Source organism: Hyperolius riggenbachi, chromosome 6 (genome assembly GCF_040937935.1).
Source record: "Hyperolius riggenbachi isolate aHypRig1 chromosome 6, aHypRig1.pri, whole genome shotgun sequence".
In the NCBI taxonomy this organism is placed as follows: Eukaryota; Metazoa; Chordata; class Amphibia; order Anura; family Hyperoliidae; genus Hyperolius; species Hyperolius riggenbachi.
The window spans coordinates 181830863-181854430 of NC_090651.1; the positions used below are offsets into that span (position 1 = coordinate 181830863).

The following is a 23568-nucleotide window of genomic DNA, read 5'->3' on the forward strand; positions in this document are numbered from 1 at the left end:
TCCGGATCATTGAAAAGATCCGAACTTCCCATCTCTACTTCCTGGGTCTGCCCACTACGCGTTATTATGGCGGCCGGTGTGACAGTTCTGCACATGCGTGGTTTTCTAACTCTGAACCGCGCATGCGCAGCACTATCACGCCGGTGACCGTGTAGTGGCCGACATGATGAGGAGAAGCAGCCAGATCCAGAAAGAGTCGGTCCGTCACACGGCCTGGGTGTCGCAGGTAACGGAGCCGCCAGCAGGACCTATGGTCTATGGTGGGCTTGAGGAAGGTAAGTGAAATTTTTAATTTTAGGTACTGGTTAGGGTCCCTTTAAGCAAGAGGTTTTTTTACAGTAAGAGTGATTAAAGCGTCGAATGTATTACAACAGGAAATAGTTATGGCATATTCAATTCCTGCGTTTAAAGGAGCTTAGATGCTTTCTTTGCATTGAAAGACATCCATGACTATAATTACAACTTAATTTTTGGTGATGTTGATCCAGGGAATTTATTTGATTACCGTCTGGAGTCTGAATTTTTTCCCCCCCTTTTACGACTTTTTCGTCAGCTTCTGGACCAACTGACATATGTAAAAGTGGAGGCTAGTGTTTAGTTATTTTCTGGTTTAACTTGATGTAAGTATGTCTTTTTTTCAACCAAAATAACTATGCAATAGCTGTGTACAGGACCTGAATTCTTGCACAGGACAGAAGGAAAACATAGAGAAATGCAGCCTATATGTACTTAGAGAGTTTAGCATGTCTAATTCCCCCTCATCTGTGATTAATCAAAAGTTGTAATTTGATCCCTCAGCGGTGTCAGCTGACTGCCACGGCAGAGAGGCTAATTTGAAAGCACTTGTATGTTAATATGTCTGCTTCCATGAAAGCAGGAAGTAGAAACACTGCAGATTTATTGCAGGATTTGTATCAGTTGTAACAAAGAAATGTTTTTCTTTAAAGGTTATTATGCTGTTGTGTAACTTAGAGGGCAGAGAGGAAGTTCTGAGTTCAGGTATGCTTTAAGCAAACCTTAAAGTGCACTGAGCACCCATCAAACTTTTTTCACAATGAACCTCCCCATAAGGGAGGTTTATAACGTAGTATGCTGTTGGTGGGGGATGGGTAAGGGGGGGGGGGTTTAGAAGGAGTGCCCATGGATTTTTAAAATCAAAATAAGAAAGTACTATTTAGGATTAGGACTATAGACAACTGCTTTTCTTGCTGGTTTATTTTCACTTCAGGTGTTCTTCAATAAAATAGGAAATATACAGTAATTCCAACTTGACTATTACCAGTCACTATCTTTGGTGTGCTTGCCTTTATTAGGGGACCACATGCTAACCATGAGCTTTTATACAGTATATTGCATACTGTGAATTTATATCATACTTACTTGGGTTCCCGGCCTGCTAAGATCATCTGAAAGATTCCAACACACGCACCACGCTTTCCTTCCCAGTATTCAGGGCTTGGGTCTAGCCTTTCAAGTACATCAAAACCTTTTGCAGCATAATAAAACTGACCCATCTATAACAAGAATAAGCAAACGAGAAATATCAGCAAACAAAGTGGATCCGAGATGAACTTTTATTCATTGCATAATTGTGTTCCTTACATATATATAGTTTATAGGGAATTTCTCAAGCCAAATACTTTTTTTTTGTTTTAATATTCTAATGCCCTATAAACTAAACAAGAGGCTTTTTTTGGAGAAGCCCACAGCTTCTCCAAAACGCCAAGGCACACAGACCAATGTAGCAAGGGCTTATAGGAGCTCAGTCTGGGCAGGAGGAGGTTACTAGCCAGAGATTTCACAGGCAGAGGGGAGGGGTGAGTGAATTTTTCACAGGCTGAGGGGTAAACTATTTAAACTTTAGATAAGATATATAGACAAGTTACTTGTTATAGTTTGTTTTTCATCTCGGATCTGCTTTAAGTGAATGCTCTTGAAAACAGTTTCCATTTTGCTAGTGTTCTTTCCACATCAACCTCAGAGTATAGTAATAAAATTATTGAACTAAGAACAGTAGGAGGTAATGAAAATTATAGGATTGTACTGCATACTAGACAGAATATTTTTACACCTATGCTCATTTGTTTTCTGCAGATACAGCTGACATTAGTGTGAAGTGCATCTCCTGCTTGCCTTAACCACTTGAGGACCACAGTCTTTTCGCCCCTTAAAGAGACACTGAAGCGAAAAAAAAAAAAAGATATAGTGAATTGGTTGTGTACTATGAATAATTACTAGAAGATTAGCAGCAAAGAAAATATTCTCATACTTTTATTTTCAGGTATATAGTGTTTTTTCTAACATTGCATTATTCTATAACATGTGCAGATTACACAACACTCAGCATTCAAAATGAGTCTTTCAGAGCAGTCTGTGAAGTAATGACCTCTCCTCTAGCAGAGAAAAAGTAAACAGTACAATAACACTTGAGATAATAAAAGTCAGATAACAGCCCTCTCCACTGACTAAGACTTAAGCAGGCCATACACTGGCTCGATTCGCGGCCGTTTCGACAGCAGATTCGATCCTGGGATCAAATCTGCTGCCAATCTTTCGCGGTGAACGCAGCAGCCGATCCGATTTCCTCCCGAAATCGGATCGGTCCGTCGATCGCGCCGTGCGGGAAATTACCCTCGATCGCCCGCGGGTAAAGTGCGCGTCGCTAGCGGCGGCCGATCCGATCAAGTATACATTACCTGAGGCTGGCTCCCGGGCGTGTTCTCCGCGCTGCACGGCTCTGTTCCGGCTCCATCCATCCCGGCGCTTCCTGTGTCACTGCAGTGACCAGGAAGTTCAAATAGAGGGCGCTCTATTTGAACTTCCTGGTCACGGAGTAACACAGGAAGCGCCGGGATGTAGCCGGAACAGAGCCGTGCAATGCGGAGAAGATGCCCGGGAGCCAGCATCAGGTAATGTATAGGGGGGGGGACAGGCGGCAGGAGCAGCTCAGCAGATGGTGAATCGGTTTCAGGCTGAAATCGATTCACAATCTGTTTGCAGTAAAGGCAGCCATACGATCCCTCTCTGATCAGATTCGATCAGATAGGGATCTGTCAGCTGGTCGATCTAATGGCACATCGACCAGTGTATGGCCACCATTATTAGTCAGAGAGCTTAATGGCTTGTTTGCATAGAGATAACAACTGGAGTTTCTCAACTCTTTCTGTACTGGAAACAATTAGACTGATGTATCTGATCTTAACGTTTTATTTCTTAGCTGTACTACACATACAAATCATAATATCATAATTTTTTTTCCGCTTCAGTGTCTCTTTAAGGACCAGAGCCTTTTTTTTCCATTCAGACCACTGCAGCTTTCACAGTTTATTGCTCGCTCATACAACCTACCACCTAAATGAATTTTACCTCCTTTTCTTGTCACTAATACAGCTTTCTTTTGGTGCTATTTGATTGCTGCTGCGAGTTTTACTTTTTATTATATTCATCAGAAAAGACATGAATTTTATCAAAAAATGACTTTTTTAACTTTCTGTGCTGACATTTTTCAAATAAAGTAAAATGTCCTATACATTTGAGCGCGAAAGTTATTCTGCTACATGTCTTTCATAAAAAAAAAAAAACATTCAGTGTATATTTATTGGATTGGGTAAAAGTTATAGCGTTTACAAACTATGGTGACAAAAGTGAATTTTCCCATTTTGAAGCATCTCTGCCTTTTCTAACCACCTGTCATGTTTCATGAGGTGCTAAAATTCCAGGATAGTATAAATACCCCCCAAATGACCCCATTTTGGAAAGAAGACATCCCAAAGTATTCAGTGAGAGGCATGGTGAGTTCATAGAAGGTTTTATTTTTTGTCACAAGTTAGCGTAAAATGACACTTTGTGACAAAAAAAAAAAAGTTTCCATTTCTTCTAACTTGTGACAAAAAAAAATGAAATCTGCCACGGACTCACTATGCTCCTCTCTGAACACCTTGAAGTGTCTACTTTCCAAAATGGGGTCATTTGTGGGGTGTGTTCACTGTCCTGGCATTTTGGGGGGTGCTAAATTGTAAGCACCCCTGTAAAGCCTAAAGATGCTCGTTGGACTTTGGGCCCCTTAGCGCAGTTAGGCTGCAAAAAAGTGCCACACATGTGGTATTGCCGTACTCAGGAGAAGTAGTATAATGTGTTTTGGGGTGTATTTTTACACATACCCATGCTGGGTAGGAGAAATATCTCCGTAAATGACAATTTTTTATTTTTTTTTACACACAATTGTCTATTTACAGAGATATTTCTCCCACTCAGCATGGTTATGTGTAAAAATACACCCCAAAACACATTATACTACTTCTCCTGAGTACGGCGATACCACATGTGTGGCACTTTTTTGCACCCTAATTGCGCTAAGGGGCCCAAAGTCCAATGAGTACCATTAGGATTTCACAGGTCATTTTGCGACATTTGGGTTCAAGACTACTCCTCACGGTTTAGGGCCCCTAAAATGCCAGGGCAGTATAGGAACCCCACAAATGACCCCATTTTAAAAAGAAGACACCCCAAGGTATTCCGTTAGGATTATGGTGAGTTCATAGAAGATTTTTTTTTTTTTTGTCACAAGTTAGCGGAAATTGATTTTAATTGTGTTTTTTCACAAAGTGTCATTTTCCGCTAACTTGTGACAAAAAATAAAATCTTCTATGAACTCACCATACTCCTAACAGTTGGCTGATGGTGTAATGGTTAAGGGCTCTGCCTCTGACACAGGAGACCTGGGTTCGAATCTCGGCTCCGCCTGTTCAGTAAGCCAGCACTAATTCAGTAGGAGACCTTTGGCAAGTCTCCCTTACACTGCTACTGCCAATAGAGCGCGCCCTAGTGGCTGCTGCTCTGCTCTGGCGCTTTGAGTCCGCAAGGAGAAAAGCGCAATATAAATTATTTTTTATTATTAGTTATTTGTCTTGTCTTGTCTAACGGAATACCTTTGGGTGTCTTCTTTCTAAAATGGGGTAATTTGTGGGGTTCCTATACTGCCCTGGCATTTTAGGGGCCCTAAACCGTGAGGAGTAGTCTTGAAACCAAATGTCGCAAAATGACCTGTGAAATCCTATAGGTACTCATTGGACTTTGGGCCGCTTAGCGCACTTAGGGTGCAAAAAAGTGCCACACATGTGGTACCGCCGTACTCAGGAGAAGTAGTATAATGTGTTTTGTGGTGTATTTTTACACATACAGATGCTGGGTGGGAGAAATATCTCTGTAAATGACAATTGTTAGATTTTTTTACACACAATTGTCCATTTACAGAGAGATTTCTCCCACCCAGCATGCGTATGTATAAAAATACACACCAAAACATATTATACTACTTCTCCTGAGTACGGCGATACCACATGTGTGACACTTTTTTGCAACCTAGGTGCGCTAAGGGGCCTAACGTCCTATTCACAGGTCATTTTGAGGCATTTGGATTGTAGACTACTCCTCACGGTTTAGGGCCCCTAAAATGCCAGGGCAGTATAGGAACCCTACAAGTGACCTCATTTTAGAAAGAAGACACCCCACGGTATTCTGTTAGGAGTATGGTGAGTTCATAGAAGATTTTTTTTTTGTCACAAGTTAGCGGAAAATGACACTTTGTGAAAAAAAACCCAATACAAATCAATTTCCGCTAACTTGTGACAAAAAATAAAATCTTCTATGAACTCATCATACACCTAACAGAATACCTTGGGGTGTCTTCTTTCTAAAATGGGGTCACTTGTGGGGTTCCTATACTGCTCTGGCATTTTAGGGGCCCTAAACCGTGAGGAGTAGTCTGGAAACCAAATGCCGCAAAATGACCCTTGAAATCCTAAAGGTACTCATTGGACTTTGGGCCCCTTAGCGCAGTTAGGGTGCAAAAAAATGTCACACATGTGGTATCGCCGTACTCAGGAGAAGTAGTATAATGTGTTTTGTGGTGTATTTTTACATATAACCATGCTGGGTGAGAGAAATATCTCTGTAAATGACACATTTTTAATTTTTTTTAAACACCATTGTCCATTTACAGAGAGATTTCTCCCACCCAGCATGGGTATGTGTAAAAATACACCACAAAACACATTATACTACTTCTCCTGAGTACGGCAATACCACGTGTGACACTTTTTTGCAGCCTAGGTGCGCTAAGGGGCCCAACGTCCTATGCACAGGTCATTTTAAGGCATTTGTTTTCTAGACTACTCCTCACGGTTTAGGGCCCCTAAAATGCCAGGGCAGTATAGGAACCCTACAAGTGACCCCATTTTAGAAAGAAGACACCCCAAGGTATTCCGTTAGGTGTATGGTGAGTTCATAGAAGATTTTGTTTTTTGTCACAAGTTAGTGAAAAATGACACTTTGTGGAAAAAACAATAAAAATCAATTTCCGCTAACTGTTGACAAAAAAATAAAATCTTCTAGGAACTCGTCATACACCTAACAGAATACCTTGGGGTATCTTTTTTCTAAAATGGGGTCACTTGTGGGGTTCCTATACTGCCCTAGCATTTTACGGGCCCAAAATCGTGAGTAGTCTGGAAACCAAATTTCTCAAAATGACTGTTCAGGGGTATAAGCATCTGCAAATTTTGATGACAGTTGGTCTATGAGGGGGCAAATTTTGTGGAACCGGTCATAAGCAGGGTGGCCTCTTAGATGACAGGTTGTATTGGGCCTGATCTGATGGATAGGAGTGCTAGGGGGGTGACAGGAGGTGATTGATGGGTGTCTCAGGGGGTGGTTAGAGGGGAAAATAGATGCAATCAATGCACTGGGGAGGTGATCGGAAGGGGGTCTGAGGGGGGTCTGAGGGTTTGGCCGAGTGATCAAGAGCCCACACGGGGCAAATTAGGGCCTGATCTGATGGGTAGGTGTGCTAGGGGGTGACAGGTGGTGACAGGAGGTGATTGATGGGTGTCTCAAGGTGTGATTAGAGGGGGAATAGATCCAAGCAATGCACTGGCGAGGTGATCAGGGCTGGGGTCTGAGGGCGTTCTGAGGGTTTGGGCAGGTGATTGGGTGCCCTAGGGGCAGATAGGGGTCTAATCTGATGGGTAGCAGTGACAGGGGCTGATTGATGGGTGATCAGTGGGTGATTAGATGGCAGAACAGATGTAAACAATGCACTTTGGAGGTGATCTGAGGGTAGGTCTGGGGCAATCTGATGGTGTGGGTGGGTGATCAGATTGCCCGCAAGGGGCAGGTTAGGGGCTGATTGATGGGTGGCAGTGACAGGGGGTGATTGATGGGTGATTGACAGGTGATCAGTGGGTTATTACAGGGAAGAACAGATGTAAATAATGCACTGACGAATTGATAAGGGGGGGTCTGAGGGCAATCTGAGCATGTGGGTGGGTGATTGGGTGCCCGCAAGGGGCAGATTAGGGTCTAATCTGATGGATAACAGTGACAGGTGGTGATAGGGGGTGATTGATGGGTAATTAGTGGGTGTTTAGGGTAGAGAACAGATGTAAACACTGCACTTGGGAGGTGATCTGACGTCGGATCTGCGGGCAATCTACTGGTGTGGGTGGGTGATCAGATTGCCTGCAAGGGGCAGGTTAGGGGCTGATTGATGGGTGGCAGTGACAGGGGGTGATTGATGGGTGGCAGTGACAGGGGGTGATTGATGGGTGATTGACAGGTGATCAGTGGGTTATTACAGGGAAGAACAGATGTAAATATTGCACTGGCGAATTGATAAGGGGGGGTCTGAGGGCAATCTGAGCAGGTGATTGGGTGCCCGCAAGGGGCAGATTAGGGTCTGATCTGATGGGTAACAGTGAAAGGTGGTGATAGGGGGTGATTGATGGGTGATTGATGGGTAATTAGTGGGTGTTTAGGGTAGAGAACAGATGTAAACATTGCACTTGGGAGGTGATCTTACGTCGGATCTGCGGGCGATCTATTGGTGTGGGTGGGTGATCAGATTGCCCGCAAGGGGCAGGTTAGGGGCTGATTGATGGGTGGCAGTGACAGGGGGTGATTGATGGGTGATTGACAGGTAATTGGCAGGTGATCAGGGGGGATAGATGCATACAGTACACAGGGGGGGGGGGGGTCTGGGGAGAATCTGAGGGGTGGGGGGTGACCAGGAGGGAGCAGGGGGCAGTTTAGGGTTAAAAAAAAAATAGCAGTGACAGAAAGTGACAGGGAGTGATTGATGGGTGATTAGGGGGGTGATTGGGTGCTAACAGTGGTCTGGGGGGTGGGCAGGGGGGTGGGGGGTCTGAGGGGTGCTGTGGGCGATCAGGGGGCAGGGGGGGGGAAATCAGTGTGCTTGGGTGCAGACTAGGGTGGCTGCAGCCTGCCCTGGTGGTCCCTCAGACACTGGGACCACCAGGGCAGGAGGCAGCCAGTATAATAGGCTTTGTATACATTACAAAGCCTATTATACACTGTACATGCTAGTAACCCGCCGGCGCTTCCGAATGGCCGGCGGGTAACAGCGCGAGGGGGGCGGAGCCAGTCGCCGGCGGCTGATCGCGTCACGAATGACTTGATCGCCGCATAACCATGCCTGCCGCCGCCTCCGCCGATGGGCGTATTGCGGTCGTTTAGGCCCAGTCTTTGCCGCCGCCCATAACTTTCCACTAACTTGTGACAAAGAATAAAATCTTCTATTAACTCACCATACTCCTAATGGAATACCTTGGGGTGTCTTCTTTCTAAAATGGGGTCACTTGTTGGGTTCCTATACTGCCCTGGCATTTTAGGGTTCTAAACCGTGAGGAGTAGTCTAGAAACCAAATGCCTCAAAATGACCTGTAAAATCCTAAAGATACTCATAGGACTTTGGGCCCCTTAGCGCACCTAGGCTTCAAAAAAGTGGGGTGTATTTTTACACATACCCATGCTGGTGGGAGAACTATCTCTGTAAATGGACAAAAAAATCTAATTTACAGAGATATTTCTCCCACCCAGCAAGGGTATGTGTAAAAATACACCCCAAAACACATTATACTATTTCTCCTGAGTACAGCGATACCACATGTGTGACACTTTTTTGCAGCCTAGGTGCGCTAAGGGACCCAAAGTCCTATGAGCACCTTTAGGCTTTACAGGGATGCTTACAATTTAGCACCCCCCAAAATGCCAGGACAGTAAACACACCCCACAAATGACTCCATTTTGAAAAGTAGACACCCCAAAGTATTCAGAGAGGGGCATGGTGAGTCCGTGGCAGATTTCATTTTTTTTGGTCACAAGTTAGCAGAAATGGAAACTTTGTTTTATTTTTTTGTCACAAAGTGTCATTTTCCGCTAATTTGTGACAAAAAATAAGATCTTCTATGAACTCACCATGCCTCTTAGTGAATACTTTGGGATGTCTTCTTTCCAAAATGGGGTCATTTGGGGGGTATTTATACTATCCTGGAATTCTAGCACCTCACGAAACATGACAGGTGCTCAGAAAAGTCAGAGATGCTTCAAAATGGGAAAATTCACTTTTTGCCCCATAGTTTGTAAACACTATAACCTTTACCCAAACCAATAAACATACACTTATTGGATTTTTTTTTATCAAAGACATGTAGCACAATACATTTGGACAAAAATTTATATAGAAATTTAAATTTATTTGAAAAATGTCAGCACAGAAAGCTAAAAAAATCATTTAAAAAAAAAATCATGTCTTTTTTGATGAATATAATAAATAAAAACTAAAAATCACAGCAGCAATCAAATAGCACCAAAAGAAAGCTGTATTAGTGACAAGAAAAGGAGGTAAAATTCATTTAGGTGGTAGGTTGTATGACCGAGCAATAAATTGTTAAAGCTGCAGTGCTCTGAATAGAAAAAAAGTGTCTGGTCTTTAAGGGGTTTTAAGACTGCAGTCCTTAAGTGGTTAACACACCCCCTAAGCCTATTGGTCAGTTCACCAGTGGAAGTAAACAGAGAGAGGAACAGGCTCCAGCACACCAAAAACAGTGCCAATATAGAAGTGGATTGTAATCATAGTTGGCTGGATGGTACAGTGGCCAAGGGCTCTGTGTCACACTCACCGTCCCAGGCTCCCGTGATGTTCCCGTACTGGCCCTGTTGTGCGCAAGTGTGGGGGTTCCCTGGGACTGATTTGTCTATTTCTGGGTCGACAGTGTCAGGTGTTATGCCGCGGACGCATGCGTCAAAATGTCCACATTGCCGCATGCGCCGGTAAGGTTGTATCAATGCATGCGTCAAAAAGTCACATCGGCGCATGCGCGAAAAACTAGCACGAAATCCTGTCAGAAAATTATATTAATCCCCATCTTGCTTTTATATATGTGTTAAAATGTTCTGCAGATGATTTGAGTTAATTTCATGATTTTATCATTACAAGCAGAATTCTTCTTTGATCAGTTAGATTGTTGGTTAGAATAACCTGAAATGTTATTTTCTGCAGTAAGCTGTCTTGTTCCTAGAACAAGTCTATGTTTATATTAAGATAGCGCTGGAGAAGGTTCTGACTATATTCAGTTTTTTGCAATGCAATTTGCTTATGCAAAGCCGAACACACACACGCTGCATTAGCTGGGCCTGTTTTATGTTAACATTAATCTTGAATAGAATCATGTATGGTGATCATAGATTTATTGATTAATGAGTTGATCAACGATAGACTTATATAATAAGGTAAATAAAGGTGCATTCTATATATTTTAGAGTAGTAAGGAAGGTCCGCAACAATGTCCCTTCTTGAAGCTCAATGTTTATTTAGGACATATCCTCATATCAGTAAAAAAGCACAGCTGACATGTTTCGGGCCAGATTTGCCCTTAATCATAGCTAAAATAACACAGCCGATCTCTTCTGTTTTTATGTAGGTGGTGACAAACCAGGGCGGAGCATAGACCACTCCTCTAAGAGGAGGGACCATGGACCAATGTCATACTCCACACATTTGGAAGTCACCACCCTATACAGACATATACTTATAATCAAAAAAGTCATACAAATGAAGCATAAAACCAAAATGTAACAAAAACAGGAAAGGAACAACAAAAACGAATCACACAGATTAAATAGAGCCGCATGTAAGGACCCGAATACACACTATGATACATCAGATAAAGTTCTCAACGAATTGCATATATTTCATATATTTCAAACTGTCACCAGAGCCAAGTCCCACCTGGCATTTAGTCCTTTCGGAGCTCTCGTTCCGAGACGGAAAATCCATAGAGCCTCTCTTTTACGAATTATTGACAGTAGATCACCTCCTCGCTTAGGTAGAAAGACTATAGATTATAAGTATATGTCTGTAAAGGGTGGTGACTTCCACATGTGTGGAGTATGACATTGGTCCATGGTCCCTCCTCTTAGAGGAGTGGTCTGTGCTCCGCCCTGGTTTGTCACCACCTACATTAAAACAGAAGAGATCGGCTGTGTTATTTTAGCAAATCTGTCCTGAAACATGTCAGCAGTGCTTTTTTTACTGATATGAGGATACGTCCTAAATAAACATTGAGCTTCAAGAAGGGACATTGTTGCGGACCTTCCTTACTACTTTATATATTGATTGGATCAAGCAACCAAGGGTCCAGCACTGTCTCTGGCAGCTTGCAGTGTAGTGGTGAACCCCTCTTCTTACTACATTGAATCAGCTTATCACCAGCTCCTGCGAAGCAAAGCTCAAGGACTTATAATTATTCACATTTTCCTCTCAGTGAAGCACTTTATACCATGGCGTCTAAGGAACAACGCAATTTGAGGAGCAACACACATAGCACTGCTTATGAATAGAGTTGGGCCGAACGGTTCGCCTGCGAACGGTTCCATGTGAACTTCAGTGATTCGTGTTCGCGTCCCGCAGGCCAAGTTTTGCGGAAGTTCGGTTCGCCCCATAATGCACCATGATGACCCTCTACATCACAGTCAGCAGGCCCAGTGTAGCCAATTAGGCTACACTAGCCCCTGGAGCCACTCCCCCCTAATAAAAGGCAGGCAGCGGCGGCCATTAAGCTCACTCGTGTGCCTGCTTTAGTGAGAGTAGGGTGAGCTGCTGCAGACTGTCTCTCATAGGGAAAGATTAGTTAGGCTTAGCTTGTTCCTGGCTGCATACCTGTTCTGTTCAGCCCACCATACCCGTTCTGTTCAGTGAGCCCACTGGATACCTGCATACCTGTTCAGTGAACCTGCCACTGCATACCTGTTCTGTGAACCCACCACTGCATACCTGTACTGTGAACCCACCACTGCATACCTGTTCAGTGAACCCACCACTGCATACCTGTTCAGTGAACCCGCCACTGCATACCTGTTCTGTTCAGTGAACCCGCCACTGCATACCTGTTCTGTTCATTGAACCCGCCACTGCATACCTGTTCTGTTCAGTGAACCCGCCACTGTATACCTGTTCTGTTCAGTGAACCTGCCACTGTATACCTGTTCTGTTCAGTGAACCCGCCACTGCATACCTGGTCTGTTCAGTGAACCCGCCACTGTATTCCTGTTCAGTGAACCCACCACTGCATACCTGTTCTGTTCAGTGAACCCGCCACTGCATACCTGGTGTGTTCAGTGAACCCGCCACTGTATACCTGTTCTGTTCAGTGAACCTGCCACTGTATACCTGTTCTGTTCAGTGAACCCGCCACTGTATACCTGTTCTGTGAACCTGCCACTGCATACCTGTTCTGTGAACCCACCACTGCATACCTGTTCTGTTCAGTGAACCCGCCACTGCATACCTGTTCTGTTCAGTGAACCCGCCACTGCATACCTGTTCTGTTCAGTGAACCCGCCACTGTATACCTGTTCAGTTAACCCGCCACTGCATACCTGTTGTGTTCAGTGAACCCGCCACTGTATACCTGTTCTGTTCAGTGAACCTGCCACTGTATACCTGTTCTGTTCAGTGAACCCGCCACTGCATACCTGTACTGTTCAGTGAACCCGCCACTGCATACCTGTTCTGTGAACCCGCCACTGCATACCTGTTGTGTTCAGTAAACCCGCCACTGTATACCTGTTCTGTGAACCTGCCACTGCATACCTGTTCTGTGAACCCACCACTGCATACCTGTTCTGTTCAGTGAACCTGCCACTGCATACCTGTTCTGTTCAGTGAACCCGCCACTGCATACCTGTTCTGTTCAGTGAACCCGCCACTGTATACCTGTTCAGTTAACCCGCCACTGCATACCTGTTGTGTTCAGTGAACCCGCCACTGTATACCTGTTCTGTTCAGTGAACCTGCCACTGTATACCTGTTCTGTTCAGTGAACCCACCACTGCATACCTGTACTGTTCAGTGAACCCGCCACTGCATACCTGTTCTGTGAACCCGCCACTGCATACCTGTTGTGTTCAGTGAACCCGCCACTGTATACCTGTTCAGTGAACCTGCCACTGCATACCTGTTCTGTGAACCCGCCACTGCATACCTGTTGTGTTCAGTGAACCCGCCACTGCATACCTGTTCTGTTCAGTGTACCCGCCACTGCATACCTGTTCTGTTCAGTGAACCCACCGCATCAGTGCGCATACCTGTGCAGTTAAGTGAACCCACCTACCTACGTGAGTGCACGCAGTGTGATATACCACTCTGTGCATACCCGATATGGACAAAACAGGTAGAGGAAGAGGTAGTGCCAGAGCCAGAGGAAGGCCACCCGGCAGGTCTGTGCGAGGTCGTGTAAATGTAATTTCGTGTGGACCTGGCCCACAGTACAGTGCTCGGAAGAAGGCACGTCCCATCACCTCCCAAGATTGTCAGGACGTGGTTGAGTATTTAGCGACACAGAACACCTCATCTTGCTCAGCCACCAGCGCTACTACTAGCACCACTTCCGCTGCATTTGACACTTCGCAAGAATTATTTAGTGGTGAAATCACTGATGCTCAGCCATTGTTGTTACAGCCAGATGAATTTTCACCAGCTCATATATCTGAGTTACGCAGCAACACTATGGATGTATCTCCTAGGCACCACTGCTGAATATATGCAAATTAACCATTGTACCCTTAGGAGCTAAACACACCTCCAGAACCGCTGGAATGCAATGATGTGTCAGCTTGTTAATATGTACAGAGCCATAATAATCCAACATGCATACAGTTGGATTATTATGGCTCTGTACATATTAACAAGCTGACACATCATTGCATTCCAGCGGTTCTGGAGGTGTGTTTAGCTTCTAAGGGTACAATGGTTAATTTGCATATATTCAGCAGTGGTGCCTAGGAGACATCTCGAGCTCACTCCAACCTGAATTATCGCAAATTTTTTCTGTTTTAGGAAAGCAAACTTTTGTTTTTCTTAACATCTTAGTAAGGGGGCTTTTAGGACCATTGTAGTCCCTTACACACCCCAATGAGTTCTGGGTCACCATGAGCTTGCTGGTTAGTCTGTGCCACTATGGATGTAACGTGTAAGGAGGATGAAGGACCTACTGATGGTGCATGTTTGGATTTTTCTGAGGCAAACGAAGCTGGGCAGGATGATTATGATGATGACGATGATACGGATCCTCTGTATGTTCCCAATAGAGGAGATGAAGAGGGGGACAGTTCAGAGGGGGAGTCAGAGAGTAGTAGGAGGAGAGAAGTTGCTGAAAGAAGCTGGGGCAGCTCTTCGTCAGAAACAGCTGGTGGCAGTGTCCGGCACCATGTATCGCCACCTATGTACAGCCAGCCAACTTGCCCTTCAGCATCAGCTGCTGAGGTCCCCATAGTGCCCACATCCCAGGGTGGCTCAGCGGTGTGGAAATTTTTTAATGTGTGTGCCTCAGATCGGAGCAAAGCCATCTGTTCGCTCTGCCAACAAAAATTGAGCCGTGGAAAGGCCAACACTCACGTAGGGACAAATGTCTTACGAAGGCACCTGGAGAAAAGGCACAAACAGCAATAGGATGGCCACCTGAGCAAAAGCAGCAGCAGCACACAAAAGAAAAGTCACCCTCCTTCTCCTCTTCTTCCTTCAGGTGCATCATCTGCTTCTGCCGCTTTCTCCCTTGCACCTTCACAGGCACCCTCCTCCACTCCGCCTCTGCCCTTGAGCGCTTCCTGCTCCTTTGCCCACAGCAGCAGTCAGGTGTCCGTGAAGGAAATGTTTGAGCGGAAGAAGCCAATTTCGGCCAGTCACCCCCTTGCCCGGCGTCTGACAGCTGGCGTGGCGGAACTGTTAGCTCGCCAGCTGTTACCATACTGGCTGGTGGACTCTGAGGCCTTCCGTAAATTTGTGGCCATCGGGACACCGCAGTGGAAGATGCCAGGCCGCACTTATTTTTCTAGAAAGGCCATACCCCAACTACACCGTGAAGTTGAGAGGCAAGTGGTGTCATCTCTTGCGAAGAGCGTTGGGTCAAGGGTACACCTGACCACGGATGCCTGGTCTGCCAAGCACGGGCAGGGCCGCTACATTACGTACACAGCCCATTGGGTCAACCTGGTGAACGATGGCAAGCAGGGCGCAGCGGACCAAATTGTGACACCTCCACGGCTTGCAGGCAGGCCTCCTGCCACCTCCTCTCCTCCTGCTACATGCTCTTCGCTGTCCTCCTCCTCCTTGGCTGAGTGGCAGTTCTCCTCTCCAGCTACACAGCCCCAGCTCCGCAGGGCCTATGCTGCATGCCAGGTACGACGGTGTCACGCCATCTTAGACATGTCTTGCCTCAAAGTGGAGAGTCACACTGAAGCAGCTCTCCTGGCTGCTCTTAAGAAACAGGTGGATGAGTGGCTGACCCCGCACCACCTGGAGATAGGCAACGTGGTGTGCGACCACGGCAGCAATCTGCTTGCCGCTTTGCATATGGGGAAGCTGACACACATACCCTGCATGGCACATGTCATGAATCTAGTTGTTCAAAGATTTGTGTCAAAGTACCCTGGCTTAGCGGATGTCCTGAAGCAGGCCAGGAAGTTCTGTGGGCATTTGAGGCAGTCTTACACAGCCGTGGCACGCTTTGCGGAAATTCAGCGGAAAAAAAACTTGCCGGCGAGACGCCCGATTTGCGATAGCCCGACTCGCTGGAATTCGACCCTGCTCATGTTCTCCCGCCTGCTAGAACAGAAGAAAGCCGTCACCCAGTACCTCTACAACTACAGTAGAATGAAACAGTCTGGGAAGATGGGGATGTTCTGGCCTGACAACTGGACACTGATGAGAAATGCATGCAGGCTCATGCGGCTGTTTGAGGAGGTGACCAACCTGGTGAGCCGCAGTGAAGGCACCATCAGCGACTTGATTCCCTACGCTTACTTCTTGGAGCGTGCTGTGCGTAGAGTGACAGATGAAGCTGCGAATGAGCGTGACCAGGAACAGTTACGGCAGGAACAGGCATGGGACCAATTTTCATCAGACCCAGCTGTTTCCTCAACACCTGCGGCAGCACAGAGGGGGGAGGAGGAGGAAGAAGAGAAGTCGTATGCAGAAGACGAGTCAGACTCAGAGGATGATGAGCAAGGTGTTTCTTTGGGGGAGGAGGAGGGGACGGCGGCAGGAGAACAACCGCAGCAGGCGTCGCAGGGGGCTTGTACTGCTCAACCTTCCCGTGGTATTGTTCGTGGCTGGGGGGAGGAGGTTGACTTACGTGACGTCACTGAGGAAGAGCAAGAGGAGATGGATGGTACATCTGGATCCGACTTTGTGCAGATGTCGTCTTTTATGCTGTCCTGCCTGTTGAGGGACCCCCGTATAAAAAACCTCAAGGGGAATGAGCTGTACTGGGTGGCCACACTACTAGACCCTCGGTACAGGCACAAAGTGGCGGACCTGTTACCAACTCACCTGAAGGTGGAAAGGATGCAGCACATGCAGAACAAGCTGTCAACTATGCTTTACAATGCCTTAAAGGGTGATGTGACAGCACAACGCCAGCAAGGTACCACTGCCACTAATCCTCCTCCCGTGTCCACGCAGTCAAAGACAGGACGCTCCAGCGATCTCATGGTGATGTCGGACATGCGGACGTTCTTTAGTCCAACGCCTCGCCGTAGCCCTTCCGGATCCACCCTCCACCAACGCCTGGAACGGCAGGTAGCCGACTACCTGGCCTTAAGTGTGGATGTAGACACTGCTGTGAACAGCGATGAGGAACCCTTGAACTACTGGGTGCGCAGGCTTGACCTGTGGCCAGAGCTGTCCCAATTTGCCATCCAACTTCTCTCCTGCCCTGCCGCAAGCGTCCTGTCAGAAAGGACCTTCAGCGCAGCTGGAGGCATTGTCACTGAGAAGAGAAGTCGCCTAAGTCACAAAACTGTTAAGTACCTCACCTTTATCAAAATGAATGAGGCATGGATCCCGGAGGGCTGCTGCCCGCCCCAAGACTAAGTCAGTCCCCGCACACACAGCATCTCTGCCTGCACGCCGTGTGACTGGCTGCCTGGCCTGCCACAAGAAGACTAAGTCACTCCCAGTCCCTCCACACAGCATGTCTGCCTGCAGGCCGCTTGACTACCTTCTCCGCCACCACCAACAGGGTCCGGGACTCCAGGCGGATTGCTGAATTTTTTAGGCCGCTGCTAGCAGCGACCGCTGTAATAATTTTTCTGGTGCGTGTACATGACTGCCTAATTTTTCTGGCTGCACTGCGGGCAGCTGAAACAACAAAAGAAAAGGCATGTACATGCGCCCATTCCCCTTCGTGATCATTACCTTGCCGTGGTGAAGGGGCTTGCGTATCACAATGAAGCAATGACCGGCGCCTAGATGAGTGTCTCGGGGGGCACACCCACGATAATAAGGTCGTTGCCTCATTGTGGTCAGACCAAATTTGATCAGCTGGACAGTCACTGTTCTGTCATTCAGCTACATCAGCCAGGCGACCATATGGGCTGTAAAGCCACCAAAACCTGCACTCTCGCCATGGTGCGCACCAGTCCAGCACGGCCGTCACTACACAAACAGCTGTTTGCGTGGCGTTACACGGTGAGTTTGGTGTGTCAGTGTGAAGCAGTACCTTAATTACACTACCTGATTGATGTATACACATGCAAGATGTTTTAAAGCACTTTAGGCTTGTCATTTAGCATTCAATGTGATTTCTGCCCTTAAAACGCTGCTTTGCGTCAAATCCAGATTTTTCCCGGGGACTTTTGGCATGTATCCCACTCCTCCACCTGGGGGTCAAGGTGTTAGACCCCTTGAAACATCTTTTCCATCACTTTTGTGGCCAGCATAATTTTTTTTTTTTCAAAGTTCGCATCCCCATTGAAGTCTATTGCGGTTCACGAACGTTTACGCGAACCGAACCTTCCGCGGAAGTTCGCGAACCCGGTTCGCGAACCGAAAATCGGAGGTTCGGACCCACTCTACTTATGAAAGAAGTGACATTTACAAATATCTCACTCGGAGCAAGTTGGATCCGGTTGTTAAAGCTCCAAGATGTCCACTTACCCAGCCGGGGAGGCCTTCTGAATCCTGGACTGTGGCCGCAGATGCAAATGGCGTTGTCCCCCATGCTAGGGGAGACACAAGTACAGGCCGGCGAGAGGGAATGGTGGACATCGGGCGGAGCGGTACATCATGGGTGAACCTGGCTGATAGTCTGGAACACTCAGCGCTACCAAGAGCGGAACCGGAAGTGACGCAGACGGGGTTTCCTGCGCAGATGCTAGACGGGGAACGGTTTCCTCCTACGGGTCCAACCGCGCTTGGCACTCTGCGGCAAGACAAAGGTCTGGGAGCAAGGAGAAAAGAGAAGGATTTGCATTTGCAAACCTCTCTCCCCACAGAGATACCGGCAGAAGCGAGTCATACGTCGGATATCTGGCGTCCACACTGCCGGGACTTAGTGAAGGGCTTAATGGAGGACTTGAACCGGGGAATAGAGGCATCAAAGAAGGTAAAAAGACTTTCCTTACATTTCCCAATCACCTCCACAGACTTGCCCCCTCAGGCCTTGGAGTCCATCACTTTGGCACATCAGAGTGCCAGCTTTACATCCACTGCATTAGAGACTGAATGTACCTCTGATCACCAGAGCCTTGCAGGTGCTCTTGCATCCGACATTAGATCCATTTGTGCTGACACCAATTCTGTGGATCCACATAATGATAATCCCTTGGACATTGCCATTCAGGAACTCTTAAGTAAATTTCCCCCACAGCATCAAAAGCATATTATTCCTATGACAGACCTAGACTCTAATCCGGATCGTTATAATAAATTTACAGCAGTGTTCTCTAGGAAATCTGATGTATGTGTTGCACAACCGGAAGTGGGCCTTAGGGTAGCCATACATGGTACAATTTTTAATTTTTTCGATTAGATAATTTAGTTTAATTATTCCATTAGATCGAATATAAAGATTTTTCCAGCATGTCCGATCTGATTTTTCTCGAAAAAACGGGATAATCGTTCAAATGTCTTGATCGAAAAAAAAAAAATATTTTCAACTTTCATTCGATTTGATCATTTACATTGAATAAACGGGATAATCAAACGTTTTTATTGTACCATGTATGGCCACCATTAGAACTTCTTTTGTACAATTGCAAGATCTGATGAGTAAAGAGACTAAGGTGTGGTGGGATCAGTCCACACTCAAGCAGTATGTGGCGGAGGGAATTGTCCCACGAGGGCTTCGTATTAAAAAGATTCCCACCACAACATATTGTGAAGAGTTCTTGGTTGAGTGGAACACTTTACTCACTGATTGTTCATTGAAATTAATGAAACTCATTATTAAATATGAGGAGAATAAACTCGTGGACATTAGAGTGAAAATATCTGCGTTAACACAAAATTTGTCGAAATATGATACATTGCAACAGTATAATGAGTTACATGAAAGGTTACAGGAAAATATCTCCAAATTGGAAGCTGTGATCACTGAAACTAAGAGAAAATAAAGAAATAAAAGTATATCAGGGATACCAATGATTATGAACAAGATCTGGTATATCAGTGGGGCAAGTGGGAGGCTCCACCTAAATCTCCAGCTACCACTATACGTAGGTCACGATCCAGGAACAGAAGGAGAGTCATGTTTTCAAATGACAACAACTCACATAGAGAATACTCAGGTAGTCCTTCTAGGCTTGGGGGTCCCCTTCTGAATGCCAGTGTCACGGATGAGTCCATAGGTGCACAATCTATCAAGAAGGTCCAATCCTCTTTTTCAAAAAAACTTACAGAACAGGTCTACCTCCTTCAAGCGACACAAGAAACATCCAAACAAAGACAGGAGAGGAGGAGGACTAGAAGGGCGGGAATAAAGCACACTAAAGGTAAACAAAAGGGTCACTCTTCTAGTGTGCCGGTCAATGTTGTTAATCTTTCTGACTTCACCTTTACGGAAACAAAATTGTCAGTGCTATCTAAAGGCATGTCTTTTTCACCTACGCATCATTTTGATGTTTTTAACACCCTAATAGATGTGAACAAGTTCATTAGGAATATCCTCTTGATGAAATATTTTAAATCTGATAAGGAGAGTACCCAGGGAGGTGGCCATTTAGGGACTGAAATACCCGATATCGGAAATTTCCAGGACACATGTGCTAAATGGACCCTGGATTCTTTGGTGTCCGAGAGCACAGGTCTAGTATCGGTAGTTGATGTACAGCCTGTTAGGATTAGAAATCCTGACTTTTATCCATTAACGGCCAGAACACCTCCTGTGGAAATTTTCCAGGATTTGGTGGAATCGGAACTGATCAAGTTGGCTGGCACACCCTCCATATCATCTAAGTCTAATCTTACCAGAGCTGAACAGCAGGCTATTAGGAATCTGCAAAACAACCAAGATGTTATCATACGAAATGCAGATAAAGGGGGGGCGGTGGTAATCATCAATAAATCTGACTACAGGGCAGAGGCCCTGAGACAGGTTGAGGATCCCACTACGTATACCCGTTTAACAGGAAACCCTACACAGGAATATCAAAAACAGCTTTTTAGCCTTCTTAGATATGGAGAGAGTCTGGGGGTATTAGAACACAAATTGGTGAGTTATTTGGGTGTTACACACCCTACTATTCCTATTTTTCACCACCTCCCCAATATACATAAACCAGGCGCTCCTCCCGAGGGTAGACCCATTGTTGTGGGCATAGGGTCCTTGGGGGAGCGCCTGAGTGATTGGGTAGACTCCATGCTGCAGCCCTTGGTTAGGAGACTCCCAGGTTACCTAAAAGATTCTAAACATCTGCTGGCAAGCTTGGAGAGAGTTGGGTGGGATGACAGTTGTAGTTGGCTTACTATTGATGCTAAAGCCCTGTACTCATGCATTCCGCACCATCTGGCTCTGACGGCTATACAATATCACCTAGAGAAGTATTCAGAATTATCTTCTGACCTACGGGTGTTCATTTGTGCTGCCGCTGAATTCCTCCTGACCCGCAACTTTTTTATGTTCGATGGCGTCTTCTACCTCCAGAGGTGTGGGGCCTCCATGGGGGCTAAATTCTCCCCATCCCTGGCTCATCTTTATATGGGGTGGTGGGAGAAGTTCCACATCTTTGGGGGTGGGGGATGCCTTCGGAACAGTGTTGCGTGGTATGGGAGGTTCATAGATGATATTTTGGTTAACTGGAGAGGAGATCGGCCCTCAGTTGACACCTTTATGACATCCCTAAATGACAATCAGTGTAACTTGAGTTTCACATATACCTGGCAGCAACAATACATTGATTACCTGGATCTCACACTTGTGGGTGATACTGGTTCTAATAAGATCCACACCAAGACATATAGAAAGATATGTGCAGGAAATTCTACCCTGCGAGCGAACAGTTGCCATCCTGGACATACCATCCGGGCAATCCCGGTGGGGGAATTGATTCGGGCCCACCAGAATTGCTCGGATGAAGGGACCCTGTCACATGAGTTCTCCATAGTGGAGGACCGTCTACGGGACAGAGGTTATCCCAAGTGGATGGTTGACAGGGGTAGGCAACAAACTCTATCGATCCCCAGGAGTCAATTGGTGCGTGGTTCTGCCTCTGAAACCAAACTTCCGGAGAGACCTGTTTTTGTCACTAGTTATAGCTCAGAAATTTATAACGTCAAGCGTATTATTGAGAAATGTTTGCCCATTTTGGAGGGTGATGGTGACATACGGCCCTATCTACAGAAGGGCATAAGTTTTGCTAGTAGGCGTGCTCCCACCCTCGGGAGTATTTTATCCCCTAGTCTTTTTGGTTCTGATGCGACCACCACCACTTGGCTCTCGACTAAGAGGTCTTACAAATGTGCACTCCCTACGTGTCATTATTGTGTGGTCCATAATGCCACTCAGATCGATTCAAGGAGTAAAAGGTTGCCGGCACTACAAAGTCTGTAACCGTATCACTGGGAGTAAGGAAAGAGAGATGTTCTAAAGGCCACCTTCTTATTGTAATAAATACTGCGTGCTCATGACAAATGAATGGAATACACACATTGGATCAGCATCAATAGGAAAAAACAGTTGAGTCAGGCACTGCAGTGATTGCTGTTTTAATGGTGTTTCAGGTTGAAGTAAATCACCATAGTTGTATCAAAAATTGTGACATTTAAAAGGTAGGTACAGAACATCATCATCAATGAAAAAATTCGTCAAGTGCAAAATTCGTCAGGTGCAAACATCTTGTGCATTCAAACAGTTGCAAGAGGAGGATGTCCTACCATGTCAGAAGGTGGCGGTGGTGGGTGCAGGGCAAAAACGGTAGCCTAACGGCCGTTTCGCACGGCGGTGCTTCTTCCGATCAGCCTCGGAAGAAGCACCGCCGTGCGAAACGGCCGTTAGGCTACCGTTTTTGCCCTGCACCCACCACCGCCACCTTCTGACATGGTAGGACATCCTCCTCTTGCAACTGTTTGAATGCACAAGATGTTTGCACCTGACGAATTTTGCACTTGACGAATTTTTTCATTGATGATGATGTTCTGTACCTACCTTTTAAATGTCACAATTTTTTATACAACTATGGTGATTTACTTCAACCTGAAACACCATTAAAACAGCAATCACTGCAGTGCCTGACTCAACTGTTTTTTCCTATTGATGCTGAGATAATGCCACTCAGACAGTTAGGTTGCTCACCAATGGCTATGGGTCCCCCCTTAAACATTTCATTAACTGTAATACCAAAAATGTGATTTATTTGGTTACTTGCACTTTATGTTCAACACAGTATGTGGGATGCACCACTAGACCTCTAAAAGCTAGAGAGGAGGTGATCTACTGTCAACAATTCGTAAAAGAGAGGCTCTATGGATTTTCTGTCTCAGAACGAGAGCTCCAAAAGGACTAAATGCCAGGTGGGACTTGGCTCTGGTGACAGTTTGAAATATATGAAATATATGCATTTAGTTGAGAACTTTATCTGATGCATCATAGTGTGCATTCGGGTCCTTACATGCGGCTCTATTTAATCTGTGTGATTCTATTTTGTTGTTCCTTTCCTGTTTTTGTTACATTTTGGTTTTATGCTTCATTTGTATGACTTTTTTGATTATAAGTATATGTCTGTATAGGGTTGTGACTTCCACATGTGTGGAGTATGACATTGGTCCATGGTCCCTCCTCTTAGAGGAGTGGTCTGTGCTCCGCCCTGGTTTGTCACCACCTACATTAAAACAGAAGAGATCGGCTGTGTTATGATTAAGGGCAAATCTGGCCCGAAACATGTCAGCAGTGCTTTTTTACTGATATGAGGATATGTCCTAAATAAACATTGAGCTTC

The 23568-nt window shown here is 45.8% G+C and overlaps 1 protein-coding gene across 2 annotated transcripts in view; it reads right to left on the reverse strand.

Moving 5' to 3' along the window:
* The window catches only part of IFT56 (intraflagellar transport 56), a 1305114-nt gene that overhangs the window by 80488 nt on the left and 1201058 nt on the right, over positions 1-23568 (reverse strand). For both annotated transcript variants that reach the window (XM_068242694.1, XM_068242695.1), the window contains one exon: positions 1381-1514. In XM_068242694.1, coding sequence (XP_068098795.1) covers positions 1381-1514 — 134 coding nt within the window. The remainder of the gene's footprint in view (positions 1-1380; positions 1515-23568) is intronic.